This window comes from Homarus americanus, unplaced genomic scaffold (assembly GCF_018991925.1).
Source record: "Homarus americanus isolate GMGI-L3 unplaced genomic scaffold, GMGI_Hamer_2.0 scaffold7585, whole genome shotgun sequence".
In the NCBI taxonomy this organism is placed as follows: Eukaryota; Metazoa; Arthropoda; class Malacostraca; order Decapoda; family Nephropidae; genus Homarus; species Homarus americanus.
Window position 1 is genome coordinate 404,404 of NW_024732384.1, and position 27,215 is coordinate 431,618.

General features: G+C 37.2%; 1 protein-coding gene across 2 annotated transcripts; it reads right to left on the reverse strand.

Annotated features, from left to right (window-relative positions):
• On the reverse strand, positions 1-26,867 carry LOC121868474 (stress-induced-phosphoprotein 1-like). Of its 2 annotated transcripts, none has more exons than XM_042369137.1 (13): positions 26,742-26,867; positions 17,122-17,243; positions 16,893-16,980; positions 13,461-13,595; positions 12,620-12,774; positions 10,974-11,139; positions 8,741-8,867; positions 8,227-8,369; positions 7,943-8,023; positions 5,909-6,167; positions 3,872-4,032; positions 3,592-3,698; positions 1-999 (listed from the first exon to the last, which is right to left on the reverse strand). In XM_042369137.1, the coding sequence occupies exons 1-13, from the start codon at positions 26,760-26,762 to the stop codon at positions 927-929; spliced, it is 1,638 nt and encodes a 545-aa protein (XP_042225071.1). In that variant the 5' UTR covers positions 26,763-26,867; the 3' UTR covers positions 1-926. The 2 variants fall into 2 exon arrangements, with proteins under 2 accessions (XP_042225071.1, XP_042225072.1); XM_042369138.1 differs by lacking the exon at positions 26,742-26,867 and adding an exon at positions 18,970-18,992.
• Between the last annotated feature and the right edge of the window lie 348 nt (positions 26,868-27,215).

Sequence of the window (27,215 nt, forward strand, 5' to 3'; positions counted from 1 at the left end):
AACCTTTTTATTTATTTTTTTATTTTCAGGTAATGAAATACAAAAAATCAAACATATTGGACACAAGTCAAAATGATGTAACTAAGCATTATTTATAAACCAGTACAGTATTAGTTTTTGGAGATAAAGAAATGTGGCAAATGACACCAATGCCAAATTTGTTCAGCACACAGGAACCAACTTACATCCTTCCTCACATAAACTTTGATCCAAAAATGATTGACCAGATATGTACGGTTTTTCATACCTTTCAACAAGGTAAAATTATCTGCATACATAAATTTCCAACAAATGCTTCTGATTTGTGACAAACCAGTTAAAATATTCACACAAAAAAGTGGGACCTGACCTCGTATGATATTTAGAGCACCACACTTTTGATAAAAGGATTCTACCATATGATATCAATGTATTACAAGCCTATACTTTTCTTTATCTCGTATACCATTAAAAAAATCAATGGTAATATCCTTAGTAAGATCAGAATTATGAGTGGGTTTTTAATGGGAATTGTGTCCAGTAAATGACCATAAGAAACTGACATGAACTAAAGAGAAGCAATACAGTACTCTATCTCTAACAGCATCTCTTGCCTTAAGGTGCATTCAAACATTTCTTACAATGACATATACATTAAACCTCCATCTGCATCTCTTGTATTAACACTGGTTCTTAAAATTATACTTTTGATAATAAAATATAAATTATTAAATTGCCACAAATTTTCTTAATCATGAACAAAATCAAAGCATATGAAAACAGAGCATCCGTGGAAAGGACTTATTGCATTCACAGTAACAACATAACATAAATCACTGAGGTACAGCATGACATATTCATGTGGTTCTAGACAGAGCAAGTAATTAGAAACCAGTAGTGTTGCTCCCACACAGCACGTTCCTACCTGACCTTGTGGCTAATACTCTCTACCTGATGGAAATGAGGCCAGACTGCAGCAGCTTTTGAATCTTGGAAGCAACATCAGGATTCTTCAAATGGCTGCAATTATAAATATATAAATATTAGAACCCTACATCTACTTGAAAACTGAATCAACTACATTACTAACATTGACAAGAAAAGAATTCTCAGCAATGACCAAAGGAATACATTTAGTACACTATTCAGGTACTAGATCAGTATTCAAATCTGTAACTTTAGTTATAGTTATGGTCATAAATTAAAACTTCCATCATCCATTTGATCAGCTTAAATTTGTCACATGATTAAGTACTGTACAGAGTCCCATCTACAGAATGGTATCTTTCACACACACCTTATATCAAAGCCAAGGAGTTCTTGGAAACGTGATGTTAACCGAAATGGACGTTGTCCGAAATTACATAAACCTATGGGATTTATTCTGATTGGTTCCAGGCACCCAACCCAAGTTTCCCATTTTATCCCACTAAATAAATAAATAAATAAATAAATAAATATATATATATATATATATATATATATATATATATATATATATATATATATATATATATATATATATATATATATATATATATATATATATATATATATATATATATATATATATATAATATGTTATGGTAAATATCATAAACACACATAGGCATGGCTAGGTTTATTACAAAGTGATGAAAAGGATACAATCAATACTGTACAGTGGGTAGTCCACAAAACATGTAGCTATGTCTCTCTTTATTTGAGTGCCCTGTCAAAGGAGTCCGTTTTCTCTCACTTCAGGATGCCTGAGTCGTCCGTTTTCTCTTAATCTTAGAGTGCAGTGCACCAGAGACTTCGTTATTCCTTAATAATGACACAGAATTTGAAATTGCAACCCCAATTGCAACTGGCAACTAGATATGTCTGATTACAGCAAATGTGTTATTGTCAATTTGTAGGCGAAAAATTTTATCCTCAATAGATGTAGGTTAACATTACACCTGGAGGCAAATGCCTAAGGAAGGAAGGATATTCCTTTAACACAAAATATCTGGCCAGTATGGGGAGGATCATCGTGTCTCCGTCAGGGTGTCGTGGAGTGGTGGTCCAGCAGGCGTTAACCGGCTCATGACTGTATATATATATATATTAAAAAATTACGAGTTTAAAAATAATGATAACACAGCTTGGCCTGGTAGGGGGATGTAGCTACAAGAACAGTCTAACTTGGCAACATGTCAAGTCCACACATTCACTCCGCACACAAATACTCATGCGGTTAATTTTTCTTCATTTACAGCAACACGCTACCGTACTGTACTTTTTGATATCCTATGTATTAATAATATTTTTTATTATAGCAATTTTTGTTAACAAAGTGGTGGCAGAAACGTGTAATCACTATAATGTGTAGAAATCGGTTGTCAAGTAAATTGAATGCTACTGGGAAGAATTTTAAACAAGGAGGAGAATGCAGATTGGCTGTGAGCATACATGAGTGCGTCACTCTCAATGGTAAGCAAGCATGGCCGCTGTCGGCGAGTAGGGAGTTCAGTATTTTGTCTTATATTATGTATTTTCATCTTTTTCCCCCCCCCTCCCAAGTAAAAAAATAACTCCAGGAAAGGACCACAGAGCTCTATAACAAACCAGTGTTAAGCAGGGTAGGGCTAAATGGGGTATTACTGTAATTATGTGATAATTTGGCTACGAATGGTCCGATATATGTTTACTTTAACGGACCCGAGTCTGTAATATATGAACCTAGTCCCAACAGGTCAGTACAGGTATGTCTGTTATAGACGGTGTCCATTATGTCTGGGGTTTATTGTACAGTATCCGTATTTGCTTCATCATTCTATACTACTTCTACACTCTTTCAAGGGAAACTTTGTACTAACTGACGTAACCAATTATGAATTGTGAAAGGGCGAGATGAGGTGGTGAGAGGTATGAGGTGTGGTGGGAGGGTTTGGTAATGGTGTAGTTAGGTCAGAATCGGTCGACAAAGATACGTGGGTGGCAGTCACATGTGAGGGTAATGACTCATCCCCACGCCCACCCTCCACAAGCCTGAAGCATGGTCCTGTAATGTGTGGCTGGGTTGACAGTTTTGCCAAATAATTGGCTTAGAGGTGTATGAAATGCTGCATAAGAATAAAACTATTTGTGATGTGTGTAAGGCCACAAGGTACTGGTAACATTTCAACTTTGATATATCTGTGATCGGCAGCAGCTGACTCCTATTATTTATCAAGGATAAATCCGTGACAGACACCCAGCCAGTTACTGTCACCCTTTGTTTTTATTTCCATATGATTTTACTTATTTTTCTGGGTATCAAGGCAACACCACTGCAGCAAGGTCTTTCTATGCAGTGTGTCACTAGGATTGCCAGATATTACCTCCAAGAAGAAGTAGAAAAAAAAATAGTGGAGGGAAGGTCATAGGGAATGAAAAGTTGCCACGAGTCACAATAAATCATCCGAACAGAAATCAGATGCCACATTTAAGAATTATGGTTGAGAAAGATTATGTTTATAATGATGATCATCATTGTGGGAGAAAAAGTACTCGTCACCTATTTATGATCAGCATCGGTTAAGGCAACTGATTCTTCAAACAGTTTGAAATTGAAAGTGGAACATGTTTTCAAAATAATATACTTACTCCTGAAGAGCTCGTGGATCAGTCTGCATTTGTTCCAGGATCATGCGCATGGCTGGATCCTTCAGGATTTGCTGTACTTCTGGGTCTGCCATAGCTCTTTTCCGCACCTGATTAAAACAAAACAAAAACACATATTTACCTAGAAAAAAATAAGAATCACTAATAATGTAATATTTATCAATCCAGTAATTCTGTCAGTAATACTCCAATCACTTCAGTCCAACTAGAACTAAAAATAAAATAAATGTGTAACAAGCTGTCAAGGTTCTTGCTGACTTACTTCCTCAGGGTCGGTGTGAACAGCCATCATACATTCACGGAAACCATCAAGAGCGTCCTGGCAGTTTGCATCAATATCAAGAGCTTTCTGGTAGGAATCCTGAGCCTTGGCAAATTGTTTCAGCCCTTGGTGGATTTTGCCCTTGCGAATATAACCTTTAACTGAATGAGTAAATTGTACGTGTATTAGTCGACTGATTTAAGTACATTTATGAAAAATAAAAAAAATACACATACCAGGTTATAGTTTTATAATAATGAACATGTCAGTGGGAGGTGTTGAACCTTGACCCCCTTTTGTTAAAGTTGTCTTATTTGAAGAGAATTCTTCATCCAGAAACAGATGGTTACGATTTGTGGCTTCCCTGCCACCTGTTATTCAAAGGTCTTTGTTTTGGTTGTTTTTGGAGCTATGGACGTAGCTGGGTGCAGCTTGGACCAGCTCAGTGTATTTTGATGCAATTTAATTGTTTGCATAATGTAGTTTGTGGATCTTTCATAAAGGTAGCTTTAAAAAAATTTTAGTGAAGTTTTCATGTGGCAATGATGCTGATTTTATTTGTATATTGTAAGAAGCTTGTTTGTGTCCAGTGTGATGTTGAAAATGTTAAGGTGTTTATCTAGAGGTAGTTAATGATGAAAAAGTGTAACAAGCATGGGGCTTTGGGGCCAGAGGCATAGCACCGACTTCATCTTTGAAGCCATAGGCCTGGATTATCTTTACACAAACACACTGACCATATTATAAAATTGTGTTCAGATCATATTAAATCAAATATAAAATTAGCAGTTGATCCAAGGCAACACAATTTGGACCTGACTTGATAAGTGGCATGGTTTGTCTTGTCGGTGCCCACACGAGAAAATATTGTCACAGGTTGATCAGGTCAGAGTCTCTATCCCAGGTAGTGCCGGGGAGGGTAAACTGTAAGTGAGGTCAGGTCAAATGCGAGTTGGCCATGCAACCTTGATCCGACCTTACGCAAACTGAGATTCACACGGACATCACAAGTCATCCCTACTGGTCTATTCTCACAAGGACCTGACAAACATCTGAAGAGATCAAAGATACTAAACCGTTGCTTCTGTGATTTGTGACTGTAAATTACTAAGATTAGGTATGGTATTGTGGATAACAAATTTAGATAGATAAATTGTTACCATAAGTAGCCTTTTTCAGTCTCTAGGGAGAGTCAAAACTTACCACAAGAACCATCAGCTTAAATAATGTCAGCTTATTTCAAAGCCTTGCTGTAACTTAGTACTGTATACTCTACATATTCCCATTGACATAATTATAAGGTAATACAATTTATTATATAAATAATGGTGTTACTGTTTCATGAAGTCTTGAAAAACCTTGGCTTTGGCCTTGTGACCTTTTTTTAATGTCTGGCTTCAGCTTCATCCCCATGCCTGGGGTGTACCGGAGCCTCTTGTCTATCTGGGGTAAAGAAGAGTCAGTAAATTCTGATGGTGACGTTGTCAAGCAGTTTTGACTGATCCATCATTCTGGTATGTATGTATTGTTGAAACAGATTGAGATTTTCTGTTGGAAAACTATCTTAAGTCGTCTGCACCTGAGAGCAATAATAAGTTGGGTGGGAGGCAAGGAAGGTCTTGGAGGAATAAGCTGAAAGTGGGAGATAAGAAGCCTCGAGGGACCCCATATCTGGTTTACTTAATACTTTTTATAATGTTTGCATCCATTATTATTACCTATCAGGGGTGACAAATGCTCTTATTTTGACATTTTGTGTCAACACATTTATGGAAACTCTTCTTTTTTGAACTGGCCAAAGCCAAAAGTGAGACAGTTTTATGAACATAGTAAACAGTGTCTAGCCACAATATACAGAGTAACCAATTAAACAATACTTAGTGATTAAGATGCATCTTCAATGTATTTGATATATTAAAAAAAAGCTTAATTATGACAATTAACATTATTGATAAAAAAATAAAATACCAATGCACCATCACCAATTTTGAGATATTAAATACTTGTATTAAAGAACAATATGTTTACAGTACTCACTAAAGTCTGGCTGGAGTCTGATGCACTCATCACAGTCTTTAAGACCTAAGCTAAACTCTGCCAGTTTGGTGTAACAAGCAGCACGGTTACTATATATTTTGGCTTCCTCAGGATTACGTCGTATGGCCTCACTGTAGTGTTTGATTGCTGATGGGTAATCGCCCTTCCTGAAAAACTCGTTGCCCTTCCCCTTCTCCACTTCAGCCTTAGCTGGATCGATGTATGACAATCGTTCCTGCTCTTTTATTACCTTTTCCAACTAGAATGGAGGGACAAACAGGTTAATATGTATGGCATGTCTAACAAATATATCATAAAATAGGAAATTCGAATGGTAACTTATGTGCATTATTCATAAATACACCAATCTCAAATAAGGGAGATTCACATGTGCTACATTATAATTTAATTGTTCCCAGACTCCCAGTATAGGCTGCAAAGGATATGCTTGGCCAAGTTCCCTTATCTAAATGTGCAACCTCATTTCCAGAGGACCAAGATCTTTTGAATTCAAAGTTTATGCACCAACATCCTACAGCCCAATTCATCAACTGTCTTTTCTCTTCATGAGAAATATCTCACACTTCTTTCCAAGTTCCTCCTGGGATAAAAGCTTTGAAAACCATGAATTAATATCTTTTATATGAATTACGATAGCCAGTTGGCCAATTCAAGCGCAGTCAGTCTTCCTCAAGTTTCCCAAATCTAGTATCTTTTGAGATATATAGCTTTCTATTTCATTCATTCAGCCCAGACTCTACCTTCCCTGGCTCTCCTGAATTAAATTTTACCCCAAAACACCTCTACCAATACTGCCTCATCCCATATCATATGGCCAAAGCCTTGATTTTCTTATAATTCCCAATACTGTACAGTAATCCCTCATCAACAGCAGTTTTGATTATCCATAATTTATACTGTATTTTGTACACTGTTTTACCAATCATGGCATCCAGTTTCGAGTATTTGGAGCCTCCAGGAGATTTCTATCCCAGCACAACGGAATATTTGCTGGATCAGTTCCATCAAGTGATTCACCTTATTCACTTCCTCTTTTATGCTCCTTGAAGGGACAATTACTTAAAACCTACCGGGCTCAGATCCTCTTCCTTCTCGACTTTTAATCAATTTGTTTATTTCCATCCTTTACTTAAAGGACTACATAGCTCTCTACTGTGCTGGCAATAGTCATCACTTAATTTAGAACTCTCAGGGTGGGGGGAGGGGGGGCAACCCCTCATGGTCTAGGTGCAATAAATTCATCCAGATTTTATAATGTACAGTGTAGGGTAAGTATTTTGTGAAATTAATATTTCTTTGAAAAATTGAGGCAAATAATATAATTTACATTGTGAAAGTTTTATATTTTCCAATGCCAACAAAAACTCCATTATAATATAAGCATATATAAAAGTATGAGAATTAATGATAAAAAAGAAAAAGATATGTGCTACATCCACAAGTACACAATCTTGGGGTTAACATGAGATGTGTGGGTGGCTGCCACCTGTACAAAACAGATACAAATCAACTCCAATATACCCGGCTCTTACATGGATGTTCTCTGCCATTGCACATATTACTCCTTGTGTGTGTGTGTGTATGTGGGTGTATGCTGTTCATACACAAACTTATGTATGAACACCTTGTAGGGTATAAAAACTTCACCTGCACTGCTAGGGAGAGTTGAGGTCTGGTGCTATTTAAATGCCTGTTCAGTATCTTCAAACAATGAATTTTTTCTTAATTGTACACATCCTTGAGATACTTTATAGGACTGTAGGTATATCTCCCAGGGGTCACTTCCCAATCCCTTTAGACCCAGCCCTTGACAACCATGGGAGAAATCTAAAAAGTAACCTCTAGGGATGGTGGGGATTACTGTGCTTCTCTGGTTGTTCTTGCCTATCTACGTATCATCTGTCCTATTCATGAATTCTTAACCTTTTTTTTTAAGGCAGAGCATTATCCAAACAATGTCCCCACCTACAAATATTAGACATGAAGATTTAAAAATTGTAGGAACTTTCTTACCTTACTCAATAATTCTTTTGTGTCAGGTGTGCGGTGCTCGGATAAAGATTTTTCATAGAAAGTCTTTGCCTTTCCAAAGTCCTGGAAAAATTAAACATGGAGCAATATATGAATCAGTCAAACTTTGGTAACATAATTTGAAATTCAGAAAATTCAATACAATACAGCATTTAGTTAAATAATCAAAATGTCACACATCAATTATGAAGCAATGACATACAAGTTATGTTTTCATGACCTAACATAAAAGGATCTAAGGTGCGAGTCACTCAACACTAACTTACCTTAAGAGCTTTATAGGCATTACCAATTCTAGTAAAAGCTTTTGCTATAAGCTTGAAGTCCGCTCTATTTTCTCTCCCAACTTCAACAGCTTTCTCACAGGTAGCAATGCACTGTTTGTAATCTTGCATCTCAAAATAAACAGCTGCAAAAAGTAAAGAATATTATCAATTAAGTTCAATATATCCCATGAAAAATGTTAGTGTTCACACACATCTATGCTCAGAGTACCATCATTTACAACAACTTTCATTCTTGGACACTCCCCTAGGTAAGAGGATACAACAACCAAGGCCTCAACATGACAGTGAACACTGTCACATTCTTCTAATCATATCCAGTCACAGATGGAAATTCTAATATGGGAATGTAGAGCATTAACCCGTCCCAATGACACTACCCACACCCAAAATCTGAGGCCATTATGCTCTCTGACACAACCATCACCCACTTTCCTACATCATGATTCACACCACATGCTCCAATCCTCGTCCACTTTCATGTGCTTTAGCTTACCGGCTTTGTTACTAAGAAAGGTCATCTCTTTGGGGTCAATCTCAATGGCTTTGCCATAATGTTGGAGTGCAGTCTGGAAATCTTTCTTCTTATAAGCAGCATTACCAGCTTCCTTCTCCTTGAAAGCCTGCAATATATAATAAAAGTTATTGACTGCAAAATATAATAAAAGTTAATGATTTCAACATGATAATAAAAGTTAATGACTGCAACATAAAATAAAATTTAGCAACACGATAACAAAAGTTAACGACTTCAACGACAATAAAAGTTAACAACTTCAACATGATGAGTTAAAGAATGTGTTAATTTTTGTTTATGCATCATATCCTTTGATATAAGAATGGGTTATATATATATGTAACAACGAATGGGAAAAATAGGGTTTGGTTCCCGAATGACAAAAAACATGAAATTGGTTCACAAACAATAAAAACTAATGATAAATAGTACACAACTACTGTATTTTACTGTCTAACATATTAAAGATATTAATAAAACACTATCTAGATGAAAATATGAACTAAACCCATTAAGGAAGTTTAACACAGCCGCCATTTGTACAGACACTGGCTGTCACACATGGCTAGCCTCGCCGCCTCTGTGGACACTTCAGCAATGACCCCCCCCCCCTTTCACACACAAAGAAATATTATTCCATTTATGTTTTTGACCATATGATTTTTTTGGGGGGGCATATTCTGTAGGTAGGATTGTGTGTGCATGTAAAAAAATAGTTATCGTATGTTCATATACTGAATACCCTAAATTACGAGTTTAAAAAACCATCACAGAACTCCATCCACGGACTGGTAGGGAGAGCACTAGGGGGAGGACTCCCGGGGAGCACGGGATTTGAATTTTTGCCAGGGACCAAATATGTGTAAGTGGGGGAAGCTTTCATAGAACAAAAAGAGATGAAAATTTAGGAAATTGTACAAGTGAACTTTCGTATCTCAAACGTAAGTATAGGTATAGCGAGGTGTATATATACACACATGTAAAATCCTCTTAATCCAGATTGAATCCGGATCTATCCACATGGTGGCAAAAAATAAATATACACCTTCAGTAAGTTGTTGGCTGTAATACTTGTACACTGCACGACTCAAATCACCAAATGCAGCATTTTGCACACAAAACACTTTTTTGTTAACCAACAGCAGCTTCAGTTTCCTACGAGACCTTCTTCACTTCATCTTTGTTCCAAATAAGATTGTAGATGGTAGTTTTTTCAAGTCATATATCTCCCTCAAAACTTCTGCAGACACTTTTCTCATAATCTTCCAGAACTGCTGGCTTGTCCTTCAAGCTAAACTCCTTTCTGGTCCTCTTCTGACATCCTTTTGAAGTTGTCTTGCCTTTAGAAGCCATGGTAATTACTCGTCACAAATAGTCCGCGCTCGGTGGTGCACACACGAGGGCTGTGGCAGCATGACTGGCGTGTAAACAAAGCGGCTGGGGCTGGCTTTGTGTGCGCCAGACAGCAAACCAGATTTTTCTCGGGTAATTCAGACTTTCCGGATTAAATAAACCCCCTTTGGTAATCGCTTTATCCAGAAATTTGAAATTCGCTTGATATGGAACCTTCCCTCCAATTAGCCTGGATTAAGAGGGTTTTATATATATAGTGTGTACAAAACCAGCGAGACAAAATGTCAAATGTCAATACAAACCCAAATGCCTATCATTCAAATTTCACAATAGGCCTTAAGTAATACTGCAAAGTTCAATGAATACAAATGGAAAGATCTCATATCAACTAAATATTCTGTTTACATTTTAACTTCATACATATTTCAGCAACTCATAAAACAAACTTGGTATACTTTGCTTTCCATGGCAACCAACCAGGATTATGCGTAAAGTTAGTTTCCTGCTAACAGGTGAAACTTGTACCACTGACCACTGGTGATCCCAGTGGGCTACACTTATCTAGTAATACAGTATTCTTGTAATCTTTAACCCTTCATTTGTTCAGCTCTTAATTTTTTACTAAAGACAAACTTTAAGAAATCAAAATGTAATAAGGTATTTAGCATCATGTTACATTCTGTCAATGAACACACACACACACACACACTCTAGGAATGAAGAACAGCACTGAGGTGGTACTGTCTAACAAGGTTGTTTATGTGGGTGATTATGCAAGAGTGGTGCAATAACCATATGTCTGGAAGAGATTCTGCCTCAGCTGCTCTTCCAGAAAGCAGATAATGCCCAGGTTTCATACTTTTGACTCTTTAGGTGCTTTATCAACTTCCATTTTTTCTTCTTTGGGTTTTGCTGTTGGGTTTTTCTTGTATGCGGCAGATAACCAAGGTTCATCATCATCTGAATCCTCTAATTCCATTAACACAGTCATTGTTTCCATTACTCTTTTATCCGTTAAATGTTCACTGTAAAGAAAAAGAGGTGGAACAATTAGTGAACTTCAAGTTATATGTTAAAGTAGAATTAATAAAATACAGCAATGCACATGTCTAGCTGGAGAAGTGAACTGAACAGTGCAAATAAGTGACTATAAGACCGTTTCTGTCTAAAAAATGTTTGATTACAATTGTCTTTAAAGGAACATTTCTTTTTTGGTTCCATTCCTACAAATTTTTCTTACAATATAGAATAGCCATACTAATAGGTATGTTGCTTTGTAAACCTCCATCTAATGCCCAGTTTATGACCTTCACACTCACACGTGATATCCCTCATACTATCAAAATTTAAGAATAACCAAAGTACTGTATTATAGTATATAGTCAGTTCTCCTGTAATGCGTATTTTCATAACGCGATGAAGAAATTTGGAAAGACGTTTCCTATAAAGAGGATACGATCTGAATATAACGCAATCGAGTAAACAGAACTATGGAACTCAAGTAGAAATAAGCAATTATGTGGTCACCTCAGCATAGCTTCCCACCTTGGCAGTCTTTGTTTTTTGTTTGTTTTTCATACCCATCAGACGTGTTATTTCGTACTGTGCTTTATCTTATTACAAGTGCTGTATTCAATGCTATTACAATGAGTTGCAAGGGTGTGTGTTCTGGCAGTGGTGTTAGTGGAAGTGAAGTAAAACAAAGGAACACTATTACCTTGAACAAAACACTAAATGCGATAAAACGGCATAAAATGGAGCGAAAGAACACGTGACAATTCAAGCAATGGGACTTTCCGAATCCACTCTATGCACTATGCCAAAATAAATAGATAAATAAATAAAGGCAAGTTGTAGGAGAACTGACTGTATCAAGCAATGTCCAACAGCAAACTAAAGCTCAGGTTTATTTCGAGCTGGGACAAATACTGTTTGAAGTCTGAAATGACATGGTTCAATTGTAGTGCACAATAATGTTATAATTCAAGAGTGTAATGAACCAATTTAAGAATTAATGATAAATTCATTAAGTACAACAAAACATTACAATGGTTATGAAAATGATGGGAATCAGCACAGGCTTTCCAGCAAGTCCTGTAGGTGCATTAAATATATATGCTGTTGATGTGTTATTGTAAAATAAGCATATAGCTAGAACAAACAAGTATACAAAAGCAAATGGCCTTTTTATCATCCAAAGGCAAGTGGGCACTATTCTTTGTCTGATAACTTGATAATTTTAATGAGGCAGATGATTAGCATTCAGATAAAGCAAGTCGGGCATCTCCAGTCCTGGACAACTTCAACAAAAGCCTACTGAAGGGTAACTAAGCAGAGTCCTGGTGATTATAAAACCAAACATAATTCAAGTCAGGGATAATACTGTACACCATTGACTATCAAAGTACATACATGGCACATTTCCTGTAAATCATGTTAAGACCTTAATATCACACCAATGGAAAGTATCACAAACTACAAAAATCTTGAGGGGCAAAAACTTACAGAAGAAGACGTGGATGCTTCACGATTTCTTCCATTAAGACTGCAAAATCTGGCTCCTCCATGTACTTACTGATTCGAGGGTTTGCCTTGATTTGTTCAATACAGTTGTGGTTATGGAATGGGTTTAACATCTTGCCTCCACCTTGTTCCATAAGCTGTCAAGTATTGCCATCATAAATATAGAACACTCACACCTTTATGTAAATGTAAGAATACAGGATATACTGCAGGTATATTATATAGTCATCAGAACACACACCTTTTTGTAGGTTTAAGATTACACTGCAGTTACAATACAGATCAATCATAACTCACACCTCTATGAAGGTTTAAACTTATGTTTATACTGAACTGTGTCAGAGAATGCCCGAGAACAAGCACTTACCAGAGACAAAATAATTAAAGACTTTCATAAACACAGCATTATGATCTGATATTATAGTGATTTAAACACTCTCCCTTTATTAACTTTCATACTTTCTCTCCTACAGTAATTGCAAATGTATTCTTCTATGGTATTCCCCTTCCATAACAAGGCCTAAAGTTATCATCTGTTGACACATAACCTAATATCACTCAACAACAGCATATCCAGCCCACCATCTCTTCACACTATTTTCTTGCCTCAAATCTTATAACCTACTTAGTTTTGTTTTATAATCAGTGATTCTTCTTGTACAGTTGTGAAAATTAGTCTGTTTATGTTGTACAGCTTGAACCTCAGCAAGCTTGGGACCATACTAATACCAAGTCTGTCAGATAAAAATCATACCAAACTATCGAAGCTGCCTAATTATTGAATCCCGAACTACTGAGGTTCAACCTGTATTTTGAAACTCACCTTTCTTCTGACATCAGCTACTGACTCTTTCAGCTGTTGATTAGCAGGGTCTATGTGAAGACCCTCCAGATACGTTTCTAGAGCCTGGGGTAACTTTTTTAAGAGGACTAAGGCAGCTCCCTTCCTTGAGTATCCCTGCAATCAAGGTTTATTAAAGACAGAGAATCAATACATTTGTCAATATATGCACTTAAAATAATATCCTCCATTTTCTAACAATTAGTAAAGGTATATACTGTACAGTAGACCATTACCAATCGCGAGGGATAGGGCCCATGAAATGGCTCGAAATGGCAAAACCGCGAATAGCAACTTATACTACCTTAGTGCACTACTGTATTCCTATACCAAACAACTGACCAGCCATGGCAGCACTCATCTCCTCTTTTAACTTATCTAATAAAACTTTCTTTGTCAGGGTCATCACTCACTTCTGCCTTTTACATTTCATTCCACTAACATCACAAGCACCGACACGAGGCAGTCTTTTAGGGGCAAACTCGTGAATGGCAAGGGTCTACCGTACACTGAATGATTCAATATTTTGTTTATTGGGAAGTATTATGATATTAAGTGAAGAAAAAATGAGTCCTGTACTGTACTAGCAAGGAGAAACAAACATATGCAAGAACACAAGATAGCTACATCATGCAGTGGAAGAAGAGAAGTTTGGGGAGTTGAAGAACACAGGAGAGAGGATCTTGGTTGGTAAATTAAAAAGAAGAAATTAGATTACGGTTAATACCAAAGTATTGTACTGTACATAAATAAAGATACAAAAATCTACTTTTGTTTAGTTAGGCAACACCAACTTTGACCATTTAACCACAAAACTCAATACTGTAGCTGCCTACAGAACCTGGTGGATGGCCTTGATCTCTAATAAATTACAGTACTTCCTAAACAGAATGTGTAGAGTACAGTACCTAAGAAATATTCTGTTCTTCTGTACAATGTTACAAGTGTTGTAGTCTTGTCAACAATCCAGACTACAGTAAGATCTCATATTTCGTGAGATTTCATTTTGCGTCTTTGAATTTCGCGAGCACTACCTAATGTAACCAAGTCTTGTATTTGGAGTAAAATAAAATGAGTTTCACGAGATCCAGCCAGCTGAATGCTGGCCACCGTCTTGAATGACGTCACAGGCTCACAGCCCTCATACCAGTTAGTCATTTCTGCTACAACTCGTGTTTTGTCAATGCGAATTGGTTGTAACGCAATTGATGAATAGGGGAACGCTGTTTGCAAAATGCAAACTTTTGCATATGAATTTTGGCTAGCACGATTCCATCCTCAACGTTTTAAGCGTGGCACAGGGTTATGCAATGTTTACAGTTCACGTTTGACATTACATGTTCAATTGATTCCTGTCTTTTTTGTGAAGTGTTTTTTTGAGAGGTACTCTATGAATTTGGTTCTTGTTTGTTTTTTGTTTTGTTTTTGCAAATTTAGCTGTTACCCATAAATACTGTATGAAAATAATAAGTAAAAAGAATGTTTCGCAGAGAGGACTAGTAACGGTTTACACCAGCGATCTCTGTTTACATCACGTGATCATTTGACTCACGCGATTTGTCGATTGCTCCGTGATTTTCGCTGTTTTCTCCAATTTTGTTGTGTTAGTGATGAATATGGAAAGACAAGGTAAGAAGCAGGTTTCCAAGAAGCGTTCTGTGATCGAATTGCCAGCGGGGAACGTAAAAGAGGTCTACAAGAACGTAACTATCGCATTGTAGCCCGCGCCACCCTAGCGACCGCCCGGGCTGCTATTGTGTGCCTTTTTGGGTGGTGCTACTACTTGTCGAGTCAAGATAATGGCCTCTACCTCTACTGGGGGTCCTACCGGTGCTGGTGGGACAGACTCACCTAATTGGCAAAATTAGGAAAAGGAGAAGCGGGACTATCATAAGGGAGTTAAGTTTGCCAAGTACTTGATGCAAGATAAGCAGCGTGTGATTAAGTTACTTGAGGAAGGCCTAAAAACTAGTTTCCGGAAAGCACAATCGGGTCAATAAAGGCAGAACTTGTATCATTTGGAGGTTATAAATGGGAAAATCAGAGGTTGATGTAGAGTGGCCAGTCTATATTGTCATTCTTCCCATTAGTTTGACGAATTTGAATTTGGCGCAATTTTTCCAGTCTATATTACTCGCAAAATACAAGATTCTACTGTATACCAAACTACCCAAAAATCAATTGAGACCTTCCTCTCTCTGTGAGCAAGAAAACTGCACAAAATTATGTTCACAAGGATTCACTGCACTGCCAAAGATACAGAAACAGTCAACATGTGCCTCACTACATGGGAAACACGGTTTTCACACATACACCTCAACAGGTGCATGCATAAGATTACTGCCACCATATTCACCAGTCTAACTGAGACAGCTAATTGCCCAATCATGAGCAAGCAAAGCTTTTCTAAATTGAATTTCAGTTTAAACAGTCATGTTACTTTTTTTTTCTTAGTAAATTTATTCTGCTAAAAAGTAGTGGCAGAATGTTTGGACAGTTATTTTGTAAATACTGTACAGTAAAGAGAACATATGCAACCAGATGAGCAAGTGAGTGACCAGTCTATGTTGTTAACACCTTGTGTCTGTCGATTTGTGGCCACACCCTGTGCCTTTGTCGTGGCACAGGGTGACCAAGTACAGTTCCTAAAAGTTCTAGTTGTTGCAACAATTATCTTGACCTTTGACCTAATGATCAGAGAACTGATAGTCACCTCCCTAACAGTATGGTCAAGAAACTTAAGTTTGGGTTAAGATGCCAAAATGTTAACACAGAGCAATGTGTCACTAAGTACTGTACTCCACTTACTGACATACAATACACAAGTTGTGAATAACACATGATATACAGGAGTAATAAGAGCTCACACATCAACACATATCAAAATCAAAACATATATTAAGCATACCAGCCACTAACACTACACAACACCTTGACATGAGCCAAAGATGCACTACAGCAGCTATAACCATGCAATAAAATAGTCACTGGTAAACAGTGGAACAGAATTCTCATAAAAATCGAAATTTTATTTAGACCAATGGTTCCCACCGGGTTTCCCCAGTACATATGGGTTCCGCAAGCATCCCTACCACGGTTCCGGATAATTAAATAATAAAAAATAAAAGCTCAGCAATTTATAATTAATAAATAGAACTCCTAACTTGAGCTTGGTATTAAAAATACTGAGAGATAATTATATTTTTATGTACGGTAATTTAGTAGTTAGTTTGCATGAAAGGGAAAGAATAGATGGAGATGATTAGGGTCCCTGAAAGTATTTCATGTGGCTTACTGGGTTCCTTGACCAAGAAAATGTCGGTAACCACTGACTTTGAGTACACAGTATAGCTGGGAGAGGTTTGTTAAATGAGAGGAAAAACAGTGATAAGTTTTATAAGAGCATTTAGCTACCTTTGGCCAGTCAGGTTTGAGCTCTATCACTTTCTCAGCATCTTCCAAAGCCTCGTTGTACTTTTCCATCTTGATAAAGGTAGCAGACCTGCATTTGGGTTAGGGAAAGACAATGAAATCTTAAAACTGGCAACTGAACATCTTTAACATAATACCAAATGTTTAAAAATAATCCAAATTTAAAAATGAAATACACAGAAAGTGCAGCATCCTCCCCCTCCCAACTAACCTGTTGCTATAAAGGACATGATTCACAGGGTCAAGTTCAAGTGCCTTTGTGTAGTGAAAATGTGCTTCATGCAGTTCTCCTGATTCCATGCATTTATTTCCACGGTCCTTCATGTGTGTTACCTAAAGAAGAAAGGGCATTTTAACAAAACACTGTAAAGATACAAACTAATAAATAAAAAGGACACAGCCTCTCACTAACAAACCTTGTCTTGAATACTTCACTTCCCACCACTCTCTCTCTCTCTCACTTTCATCTTGTCTTGGTCTGTCCTTCCATTACACACAGGTCTCCCATCTTTAGAACCCATTTCTTTATTCCCTCATAGCCATGGATGTTGTTGCCATTACTTTAACCAGTAAATCAACTAGCAATAAGGCTTTACTAATCATTCATGAATCTTTCTGTATCTCTTGTTTCCCAATTCATTCTATAATTCCAACCTGTACAGTTCCCTTAATTGTATAGAGAGAATATCTCATTCAATAATTGAAACTATTAGGTATGTAACCATTACACACACTGACTCACTCCATGCAAAGGTACAGTCAGCCAAAGATGCACCAATCCCACCCTGGGTCTTGTACTCGCAATTTTACCTGGCAATACTTGGTAAGGAAAGGCTGTATGTAAAGGTGATTGTGATTGGTGGATCTGTTTTTGGCTGTATCAATGTCAGGATAAATAATAAACAAACCAAAGGTTTAATTTTTATAATAATAAACTATTCATTCTTATTTACAGTCATGAGAAGTTTCCAAATTTTTGTATATTTACTTAAATAACGAAGAAAATTAAATTAATGACTTGGCAACTCGACTACAACCACAGCTGCCACAAGATTCTCAAATCAAATTTTCTTTACTTAAACAAATATACGAACAAGTGGAAACTTCTCATGATCTAAAATAATGATGAATAGTTTATTATTATAAAAATTCTACCTTTGGTTTGTTCAATATTTATCCTGACAGTAATACAGCCAAAAACAGATCCACCAATCACCTTTACAAACAACCTTCCTTTACCAAGTATTGCCAGGTAAAATTACGACCACGAGACCCAGGGTGGGGTCGGTGCATCTTTGGCTGACTGTACATTATGGACAGCAAACGTTAACTTGAGAAGGTTTGGTGCATGTTAGTATTCTTGGGTTGTCTTATTAAACAATAACATCTTCAATACAACACAATATTTGCACACAGGATCTTGCTTTAAACCTGTACAAGTTATGCGGTTATGTTCTCAAACACAAATGTTTTCTAAGAACACCTTTATACCTATCAACTGTTTAAATCAGTGGGTAGGATGTCTCTCAGCCTTGCAAAGCACCTCCTTCAACTGTCAACTTGGAACTATACACTGAGAATCTTTTAAGAACCTGGAATAAGAAACTGCTGCAAGTTCTGGGCTCCAATCATCTTCACCTCATAACATATTAAAGTCAATTACCACTCGTGTGAAAATATTTGTAACTACTGCTCAGCATGGACTTAAAATTGCCCAGCAGGGTGCAGTCTCACAGCCAGAGTGAAGTGAACAGAATGTTACAGGATAAAACCCCAAAGGCAGTTTTTTATATAGATTTTGACTCGACAAAGACACATTGCAAACAAGCTGCTTGGCAAGGCTATGAAGCGTCCAACCCCTGTAAGTGCACACACATACAGTACTGTACAGTGAGGTTCTCTTATTGCCCTTTACAACAATGTTGTGTTAATGTTACAGGATTTGCACCCTAAACACTCCTGTACAGTACAGTAATTGTATTTCCTTTACACTGAATGTCAAGTCAAAACATACAAATTGAAAGGTTATGCAGACAACTAACACAAAAACAACACTTACCTGGTCAATGGTCTGTTATATTGCTGGTGTAGCAGTCAAGGAAGCTTGGCTACCGTACTGGCACTCTACCACAACCTTGCGAACTGTTATTGCTTGCAAATGTTATACTGTACATTTTTTGTGCCATGTCATAAAATTAACATACACAGAACAATCAAAAGCTGTGTATTTCTGCCAAATTAAGAATTAAAATTGTTGAAAATAATATCCCCCCTCTTTTGTGATCTAACCTTAAACATATCACTTTCTTCTTATTTTACATTCCTGAAGACACACATAACTACTGGCAGACATAGTGCTATGGGGCCAAGTTACAAAACAATCTTTACAATAAAAATTACATGTGCCCAGGTGGGATATTCCCCATAAAAAAAAAAAAAAAAAAAACAGTAGGTAAAATATACAACAATGATGCCATCTTTGGTTAATTTGTTCTACAATATTAAATTACATTTCTCTAGATTACAACTATCCTGGTTGCACATTACCGTATATCAAAGTATACCAGATATTTTTCACTAACACCAATAACATTTTCTCTCTTTGGTTAAACAAGTGACTCAAATCCACACACCTAAATCCTTCAAACATCTTGTGATACACCCAGTCTGATAAATCCCCAACCCAAGTACAGATAGAGAGCAGTACATGAACAAGGGGGAAAAGTAGCTTTGAAAAATAATATAAAAATCTGGTATCAAGTGACAAAATATTTTTAACCTACAAAATTCTACATTTGTTTGAGAACAGGGGATACAATACTGTAGGAATGTTGCAAAAGGTAATACAATGCCAACCACTTTGCCCCCAAGGGAAACACAACTTATCTAAGCATCACACACATTGTTTCTGCCAAGCAACTTTTTCTCTGGTTCCACAGTTCACCATAACACCAACTTGTCATACACATGTAAGCCAAACTTAACAGTATCAGAACTTCAGTCAATATGTTTTTCCTCTCCTGGTGAAGACACTTTACATATACAGAACTGTACTGTAGGTGTATAAGTTACACATCATCATTCACAGAGGCTACCTGACTTTTGTCACTTAAAGGTGACTTTTCTTAAACTACTGTACAGTATTAGGTTGCGATAAAAACAAGATTAATTCTTTATAAGTTTATTAAGACAACTTGATTTTCTAACAAAGTTTGAACAACTGTTCCTAATACCTGTACTGTATAAGGTAAATGTAGTGTGCCGTCTTCACTGTGGTAGTATAGTAACGGTACTGTATTAAAAGTACAATACTGTACAGCAATTGCTACAATTCAGGCAGAATTCACTGAATTAGTTACACAAAATAAAAAAATGGGCAGGGGGAAGGGTCATAACTGATCAATATCCAGCACAGTAGAGTACCGTACTGCAGCACAAGTTCATGGGGATAGATTTCTGGAAACTTGGCAAACTTCACATGTAGGTATTATGGGTAAAAGAAGACTAATTGTACCACCCAGTGACCACACTCCCTACCCACTGAAGTACACAGCACTGTCACATTACCTACACTGCCATCACAGCACCTTGGTCAGTTATGTTAAAACTACAGTACTTAATTTACAGATACTGTACTTTATTTCTGGAGAAAAAAATAAAAATAAAAATAAATATTTATTCATCACATCACTTGCTATGGACCGACTGCTCAAACCAGAATGCTTAAATACAGATTCAAGCTCAAATTCAGCTGTTAAGGAATGGAAGCATTAGTTCCAGACGTTTGAAAACTTTCTTAACTTACTTCCCCTAGAAAGAGTGAATAAATTAAGTCTTCTGACGAACTTTGTCACACCAAGGATCTATGAAAGTATTGCAGACTGTGCTAAATACGAGGCCGCCCTCCAGACATTGCAGGCACTGAATGTGAAAACAACTAATGAAATTCTTGCACGCCATCTTCTCACCACTCGTCCTCACGAAATGGGAGAATCTTTGGACGAATATCTTCAGGTTTTAAAAACCTTAAGTAAAGATTTGACTTTAAGGCAGTGACTGTTGCTGAACACCAGGAAAAGTCAACCAGAGATACTTTCATCAGTGGTCTACCATCATCCTTGATCTGGCAGCACCTACTGGGAAACAAGACATTATATTTGGCCACTGTGTTTGATCAAGCTAGGGCTTTGGATTCAGCCCAAAAGAATTCAGAGCTATATATACAGTAGTACTCAACCTGGATATTTATTTAGTGCTGCTGTTTCTAAACCAAAAGTTAGCACTGAGAAACTGCCTGAATGTGTATCTGTACTGCACCTACTTTTGTGGTTACTCAAAACATCCACATTCAAAATGTCCAGCGCATGAAGCTACATGCAACAAATGTCAGAAAACGGGACATTTACAAGGGTTTGTTGCTCATCATTATCTTCTATGGCTCCAGGCGCTACCTCAGTTTCCACAGGTCGCCCAACTCTTTCTTGCCTCTGTGACATTTGCACCTACACCAGCTGTGTTATCTAAATCAGCGTCTAAGATTGACCTTGATGGGGTTGAAGTTGATGGCCTCATGGACAGTGGAAGTACCGAGAGCTTCATTCATCAGGAACTTGTTGGATGACTTTCTCTTAAGAGTTAAACCATTCAGTGCTGTCTCAAAGGCATCTACTTCTCTTTCAACAAATACACTCTGGTTCTGTAAAGTTAACCTAACTTTAAAAGGGCAAACTTATCAAGATGTGTGATTGGCCTTACTTCCACAGCTGTGTACCAACGTTATTCTCGGGCAGGATTTCCAGCAACAGCATGATAGTGTCACACTGAAATATAAGGGCAATCTACCTCCTCTCAGTGCTTGTGGGCTCACTACACTGGGTGTTGACCCTCCAGAATTGGTTGCTAATTTACCAGCTGACTGTCATCCTATAGCTGCCAAGTCACGCCATTATTGTTCTGATTGCATATTTATCAACAAGGAAATACAGAGGTAGTTACATGAAGGAGAAATAGAACTGAATAACTCCCCATGGCATGCACTAGTCTTGTTGTCACTAAGGGTGAAACTTACAAGAAATGCCTCGTAATTGATTACTCTGAGACTATCAACAGATTCACCCTACTGGATAGGTACCTTCTACTCCGTATTGATGAAACGGTAAATACGATTACTCAGTATCGTGTCTTCAGCTCAACTGATTTGTGTAGTGCTTACCATCAGTTGCCTTTAAGGAAAGAGGGAAGACATGAGACGAGACTAACAAAAATGTGTCGCTTGTGTCAAGATGGAGACTTAATACGAGATCATCAAATGACCGAGATGTCAAAAATTCTACAAGACCCCAGACACTACTAGACGTTGTGTTGAATAAATTGATATAGAATGAAAACAAAAGAGCTGGTCTTCCTTTAGACTTTATTCAACACAAAACATCAAGTAGTGTCTGCAACAAAAAAAGAAAATCAACAAAAAGCAATAACGCAGCATAATAATCAAAATCACAAGAATAATCACAATCAAGTCAACTACAGTATACATATGCAGGCCCATCCCTTTCCTTATCACAACTAATATGGGTACTACTCTAGAACAATGACTAGTGATAACCAGCAACTCTAGGAGAAACTTGGGTAAAGATTCGGTAGAGACCAACCACGGAACTCTACAGGTCTACAGTACCTCGATAACAGACGCATAAACGGACTGCAAAAAGTCAACAAAAAGGGAATCAATGGTTTTCGGAGCATTATAACCACTCTCGATATATCTCGTTCAAACTGTCAAGCAAGAAGAAAAAGCAGACACATAACGGAAGCATAATAAGCATTAATTAAGGAATGTAAGCATAAATTGAGACTTATTCACCAGTGTTGAACCGTTAGTACATGTTCAGTCGTTATTCCTTCCTCAGCCAGCCCCTCTGGCTGAAGGGTTGGCTGATGCATTGGCCACGGTTTCTGCCATTAAGTTTTAAAAGATGCCCCCCCCCCCAGTGGATATTTTGCTGTGACACACCAAGTTCCTACTAACGCTATTTGGTATAACTGTAATATCGGACAATATGCGACTGATGGTTCAAACCATCCCCAACCTTAAGATCTCCTTAGTTGGAGTATTTCTAACCCCATTAAGAACATAAGAATGGAGGAAACTGCAGCGGGCCTATTGGCCCATACTGGGCAGTCCCATTTACACCCAACCCCAATTGCTCATATATCCACCCAACCAGTCGGAAATGAATGTTAATGATTTTTCCATACTTGTACATCAGTCTATGGTCGAGTTACTTAGAAATTTGTACCTGACGACCCTCTGCCTGCCCCTGGCCCCTCTACTGTACTTCTAATTAAGGTATTGTACCGATTTGGGGGTAATGTTGGTTAAGTTGTGGATATGATTAATGGGTTGCCATCACAAATTTTCACTTTAAATTTTAACTAAATTAGATATTCATATTACTGACTGGGGGGGCGGTTAGGTTACCTTTAGATTACTTGGATTCACTCGGATTTTGTTACCTTGGGAATTCATTACTTCCTAAAAATAAAAAATCCAAGCCAATCTCTGCCAAAATTGGCTTGGATTCTCAAATTTTGGCTTTTATTTACTTCTCAAAATCGGAAAATCTGAGCCAACTTTGGTGATTTATATTGGATATCATCCATTTTGGCTCTCCCCCACCTGAAAACCCTGAATTCCCACACGTCCCCCAAGAGTGTTGGAGGGGGGGGGGGGTGCTTTAACTCTAAAACGGGTATTTTCTGACAGAAATGAAGGTCAAATTTGATCGAATCACACCAAATAACACTGGAAAAACAAATTGCTCAACTACTAGGTCACATTAACTTAAACAGCAGTTTTACCCGCTATTTTACAGTGAGTACACTCCGATTGGCTAATAAAATAAAAACAACAATGCACAAACTATTAGAACCTAACCTCACTTAACTTACTAACCTGTGCGTTGTCGTTTCTATTGGTTATTGAAAATAAACATAAATAATGCGTTGGAGGGTCAGTCGTCCATATTAACCAATGATCATATCAGAACTCACTTGTGAAAATATAGCAAGAAAATAAACACCAAAACAAATAGTGTAGGCAGGTCAGTCGTCTATATTAAACTTTATATAAAACATGTTTTTTATTACTTACAACATTGTGGATATTTTGATGTGACTAAGTTCCTACTAATGCTATTTTACCTAGGGTGCCCTCTGATTGGCTCAGAACTTTCCGTTTAATATGATGGGGTCCAAACGACACCCAACCTCCACCACGGCCATTGTGAAACTAGTCAATGAAATTAAAATAGTACCCAGGCTGTTTCCTTTGAAAAAATCAAATGCGATTGATCAAAAAAATTTGTGTGATATCGATACCTCATTGGTCACGACTGGATGACGCAGTCAACATTATGCATGCGTGATGCGCAGATAACATCTCCTCACAGACGAAGACTGAAAACTACTTAAAATCAATTACATTCAATTGTGTCGCTATTATCCATTTCTGCCATGTATATATGGGTTTCAAAATGCTCAGAATAGCGAGATCTAAATGTTTCAGGAGTTTATAACTTTCTGGAGTGCTATGTCCGAAAGTAAAATAATACCTAGCGTTAGTAGGAACTTAGCTGGTCACGGCAAAATATCTACTACCTACTTACCATCACCCAAAAACATCCGTGCAAATAATTAAGGGTATTATTGCGTTTTCACACCACACATTCCTACTACTAATCTATTATCATATTCGAATAAGACGTCTAATTATAAGATAATTTTCATCTATTACATTACCGGCGCAAATGTATAATAACGGAGATAGCGTATCCAAAATGTTCTCTATTTTCTTCCATTAATCTAACATAAGAACATAAGAAGTCTGCAATAGGCTGGTTGGCCTGTGCATGGCAGCTCCTGTCGAGAGTTACTACCACTCTCTATCATCCATGAATCTATCTTCTAGCCTCCTTTTGAAACTTTCCAGCGTTCCCGCACTTACTACATAGTTGCTAAGCTTGTTCCACTCGTCCACCACCCTATTTGTGAACCAGTTCCTTCCTATTTCCCTCCTAATCCTAAACTTATCCAACTTAAATCCGTTGCTATGAGTCCTATCCTGCTCGGATAGTATAAGAACTTTATCTATATCACCTTTATTGGTTCCTTTCACCCACTTAAATACTTTGTCTTTCGAAGGAATGCAAGGTTAGTTTCTTTAACCTATCTTGATATGGAAGGTTTCTAAGTCCCGGAATCATTTTCGTCATTCTTCGCTGCACCGATTCCAGTGAATTGATATCCATTCTATAATAAGGGCACCAGAACTGAGCCTCCATTATCGACTACCCCACCTACCCCCTCTGTGTGTCTCTTTCATAAATCATCACGCAGCTACATTACCGTACACGTCACGCGGCCAATCAAAAGCGTTTGTTTTTTTGCAACCAATTAAAATGATTTTTGGTTTAATTCGCAGTATTTCTGGCCCAATTAAATTCGATTTTTTTTTGAGTCATATTTCCAAATTCACATTCATTTCCGACCATGGAAGTTTGTGATGGGTGTCACTTAAATTATTTGGAACTGATTGCAAGTTTTTTGGGAAAAAACGAAGAAGCTATAGCATTTTTTCAATCGCATGGTGTTCTTCCAACCTCAGTAAAGTGCAAGACTGAATGTAAATATCGCAAAGACCAACATATGTGGCGTTGTGTAGGATTCTCAGAATCCAACAACAAGAACCAGGCCAATAAGGTAAGAAATAGGTGATTCCATCATATGGTGAGTCAGTTAGGTTAGGATAGGTTTGGTTTTTGTTTTTCTAGTGTTTTTTGTGTATTTTTTATTTGCTTAGCCATTATTTTTTTTTCGGAAAATGCTCCACGAAAAAACCCCCCAGCCAATTTCCGACGGAAATGAAGGTCATATTCGGTCCAAACACACACACATACACTAGAAAAAATATATTTTTGACTTTCTAACAGTGTGGTGCGCTTATGCAAATTTACCAAAATTAAGGAAATCGAACAACTCCTTCTGGTGTTAGCCACCTGCTCCAGTATTACCCTTTGCCAACCTAAATTAACATCCCGGCAACATAACCTCCAGTCTGCCCAGCCAGGATGAAGTTGTTACTTCCAAATAATAGGGTCCGACTAATTACCCAAATGTAGCCGCAATGAAGTCAAATAATGGTCCTACATGAATAAATCGGGTTACCAATCACTTCTCGACTAGTATTTTGTGTCACAAAGTAAAAAAAAAAATGGAAAACGTAGTTTAATTTGAGTTAATAGATCGAGTGCATGTACCTAATCTAATCTAATCTAATCTAATCTAATCTAACCTAACCTAACCAAACCTAACACAACTCGGATTAAATTAAGTTTACCAATTTTTTGTGACTTTATGACACCAAATAATAATCGAGAAGTGATTCACAGCCAGATTTATTCAATAGTGGTTAAGTGAAGCTCAAATTTCGGTAAATGAAGGTTAGGTTAGTTAGTTTATTTAATTTTATGAATAAATATTATATAACAACATGTATTCTCAGTCTCATCAAACTCATAGAAAAACGTTTATAATTTTACACCAAATATATAGAACATTTCTGATATTTCCCTACCAAAAAATAATCTCCACTAATATATTTCTAAAGTAAAGTTATAATAGTGGGATAGATTACATATTATAAGAGATGAGAGAAGAAACATACAGCCCCAACACACGGCCACCATCTACCACCATTATCATTATTTCTACATTAATAAGACCCACTAAACCTCCCTCTCCTTCCCATTAAGTAAAGCTAACACCTCCTACCTTAGCTTTAACGTCCTCCATGGTGTTAGCGGTGAGAATGTGTAGACTGAGGGAGGAGGAAAGTTTAAGCCGCCTCGTGTACCTTGTGGAAGTCTCTCGAACCACAACAACAACACTCAGGGACCACTACCCCTTAACCCCTCCCTTAACATAACTATTTATTATTAAAAACATATTATTCTAAGATATTATGTACTATAATAATTATCTTCATCCTTGTATATTGTAGTAAGATTCAATTGCAGTGGTCTATTAATTCCTCTTGGGTTTTAATGATCAATGTCTCTCAAGGACAGTGGGTTTTATTAAATGTTTATCTCAGTATAATAGTTATATATAATGTGTATATCATCTAATATGAGTTAATTAAGATTTTATTAACTCAATTCGGGGTTCAGGGTATGATAGTTGGACGACCACTTATTATACTAACAATACGTAGTTTATTACTCACAAATATTAATTATAGTCCAT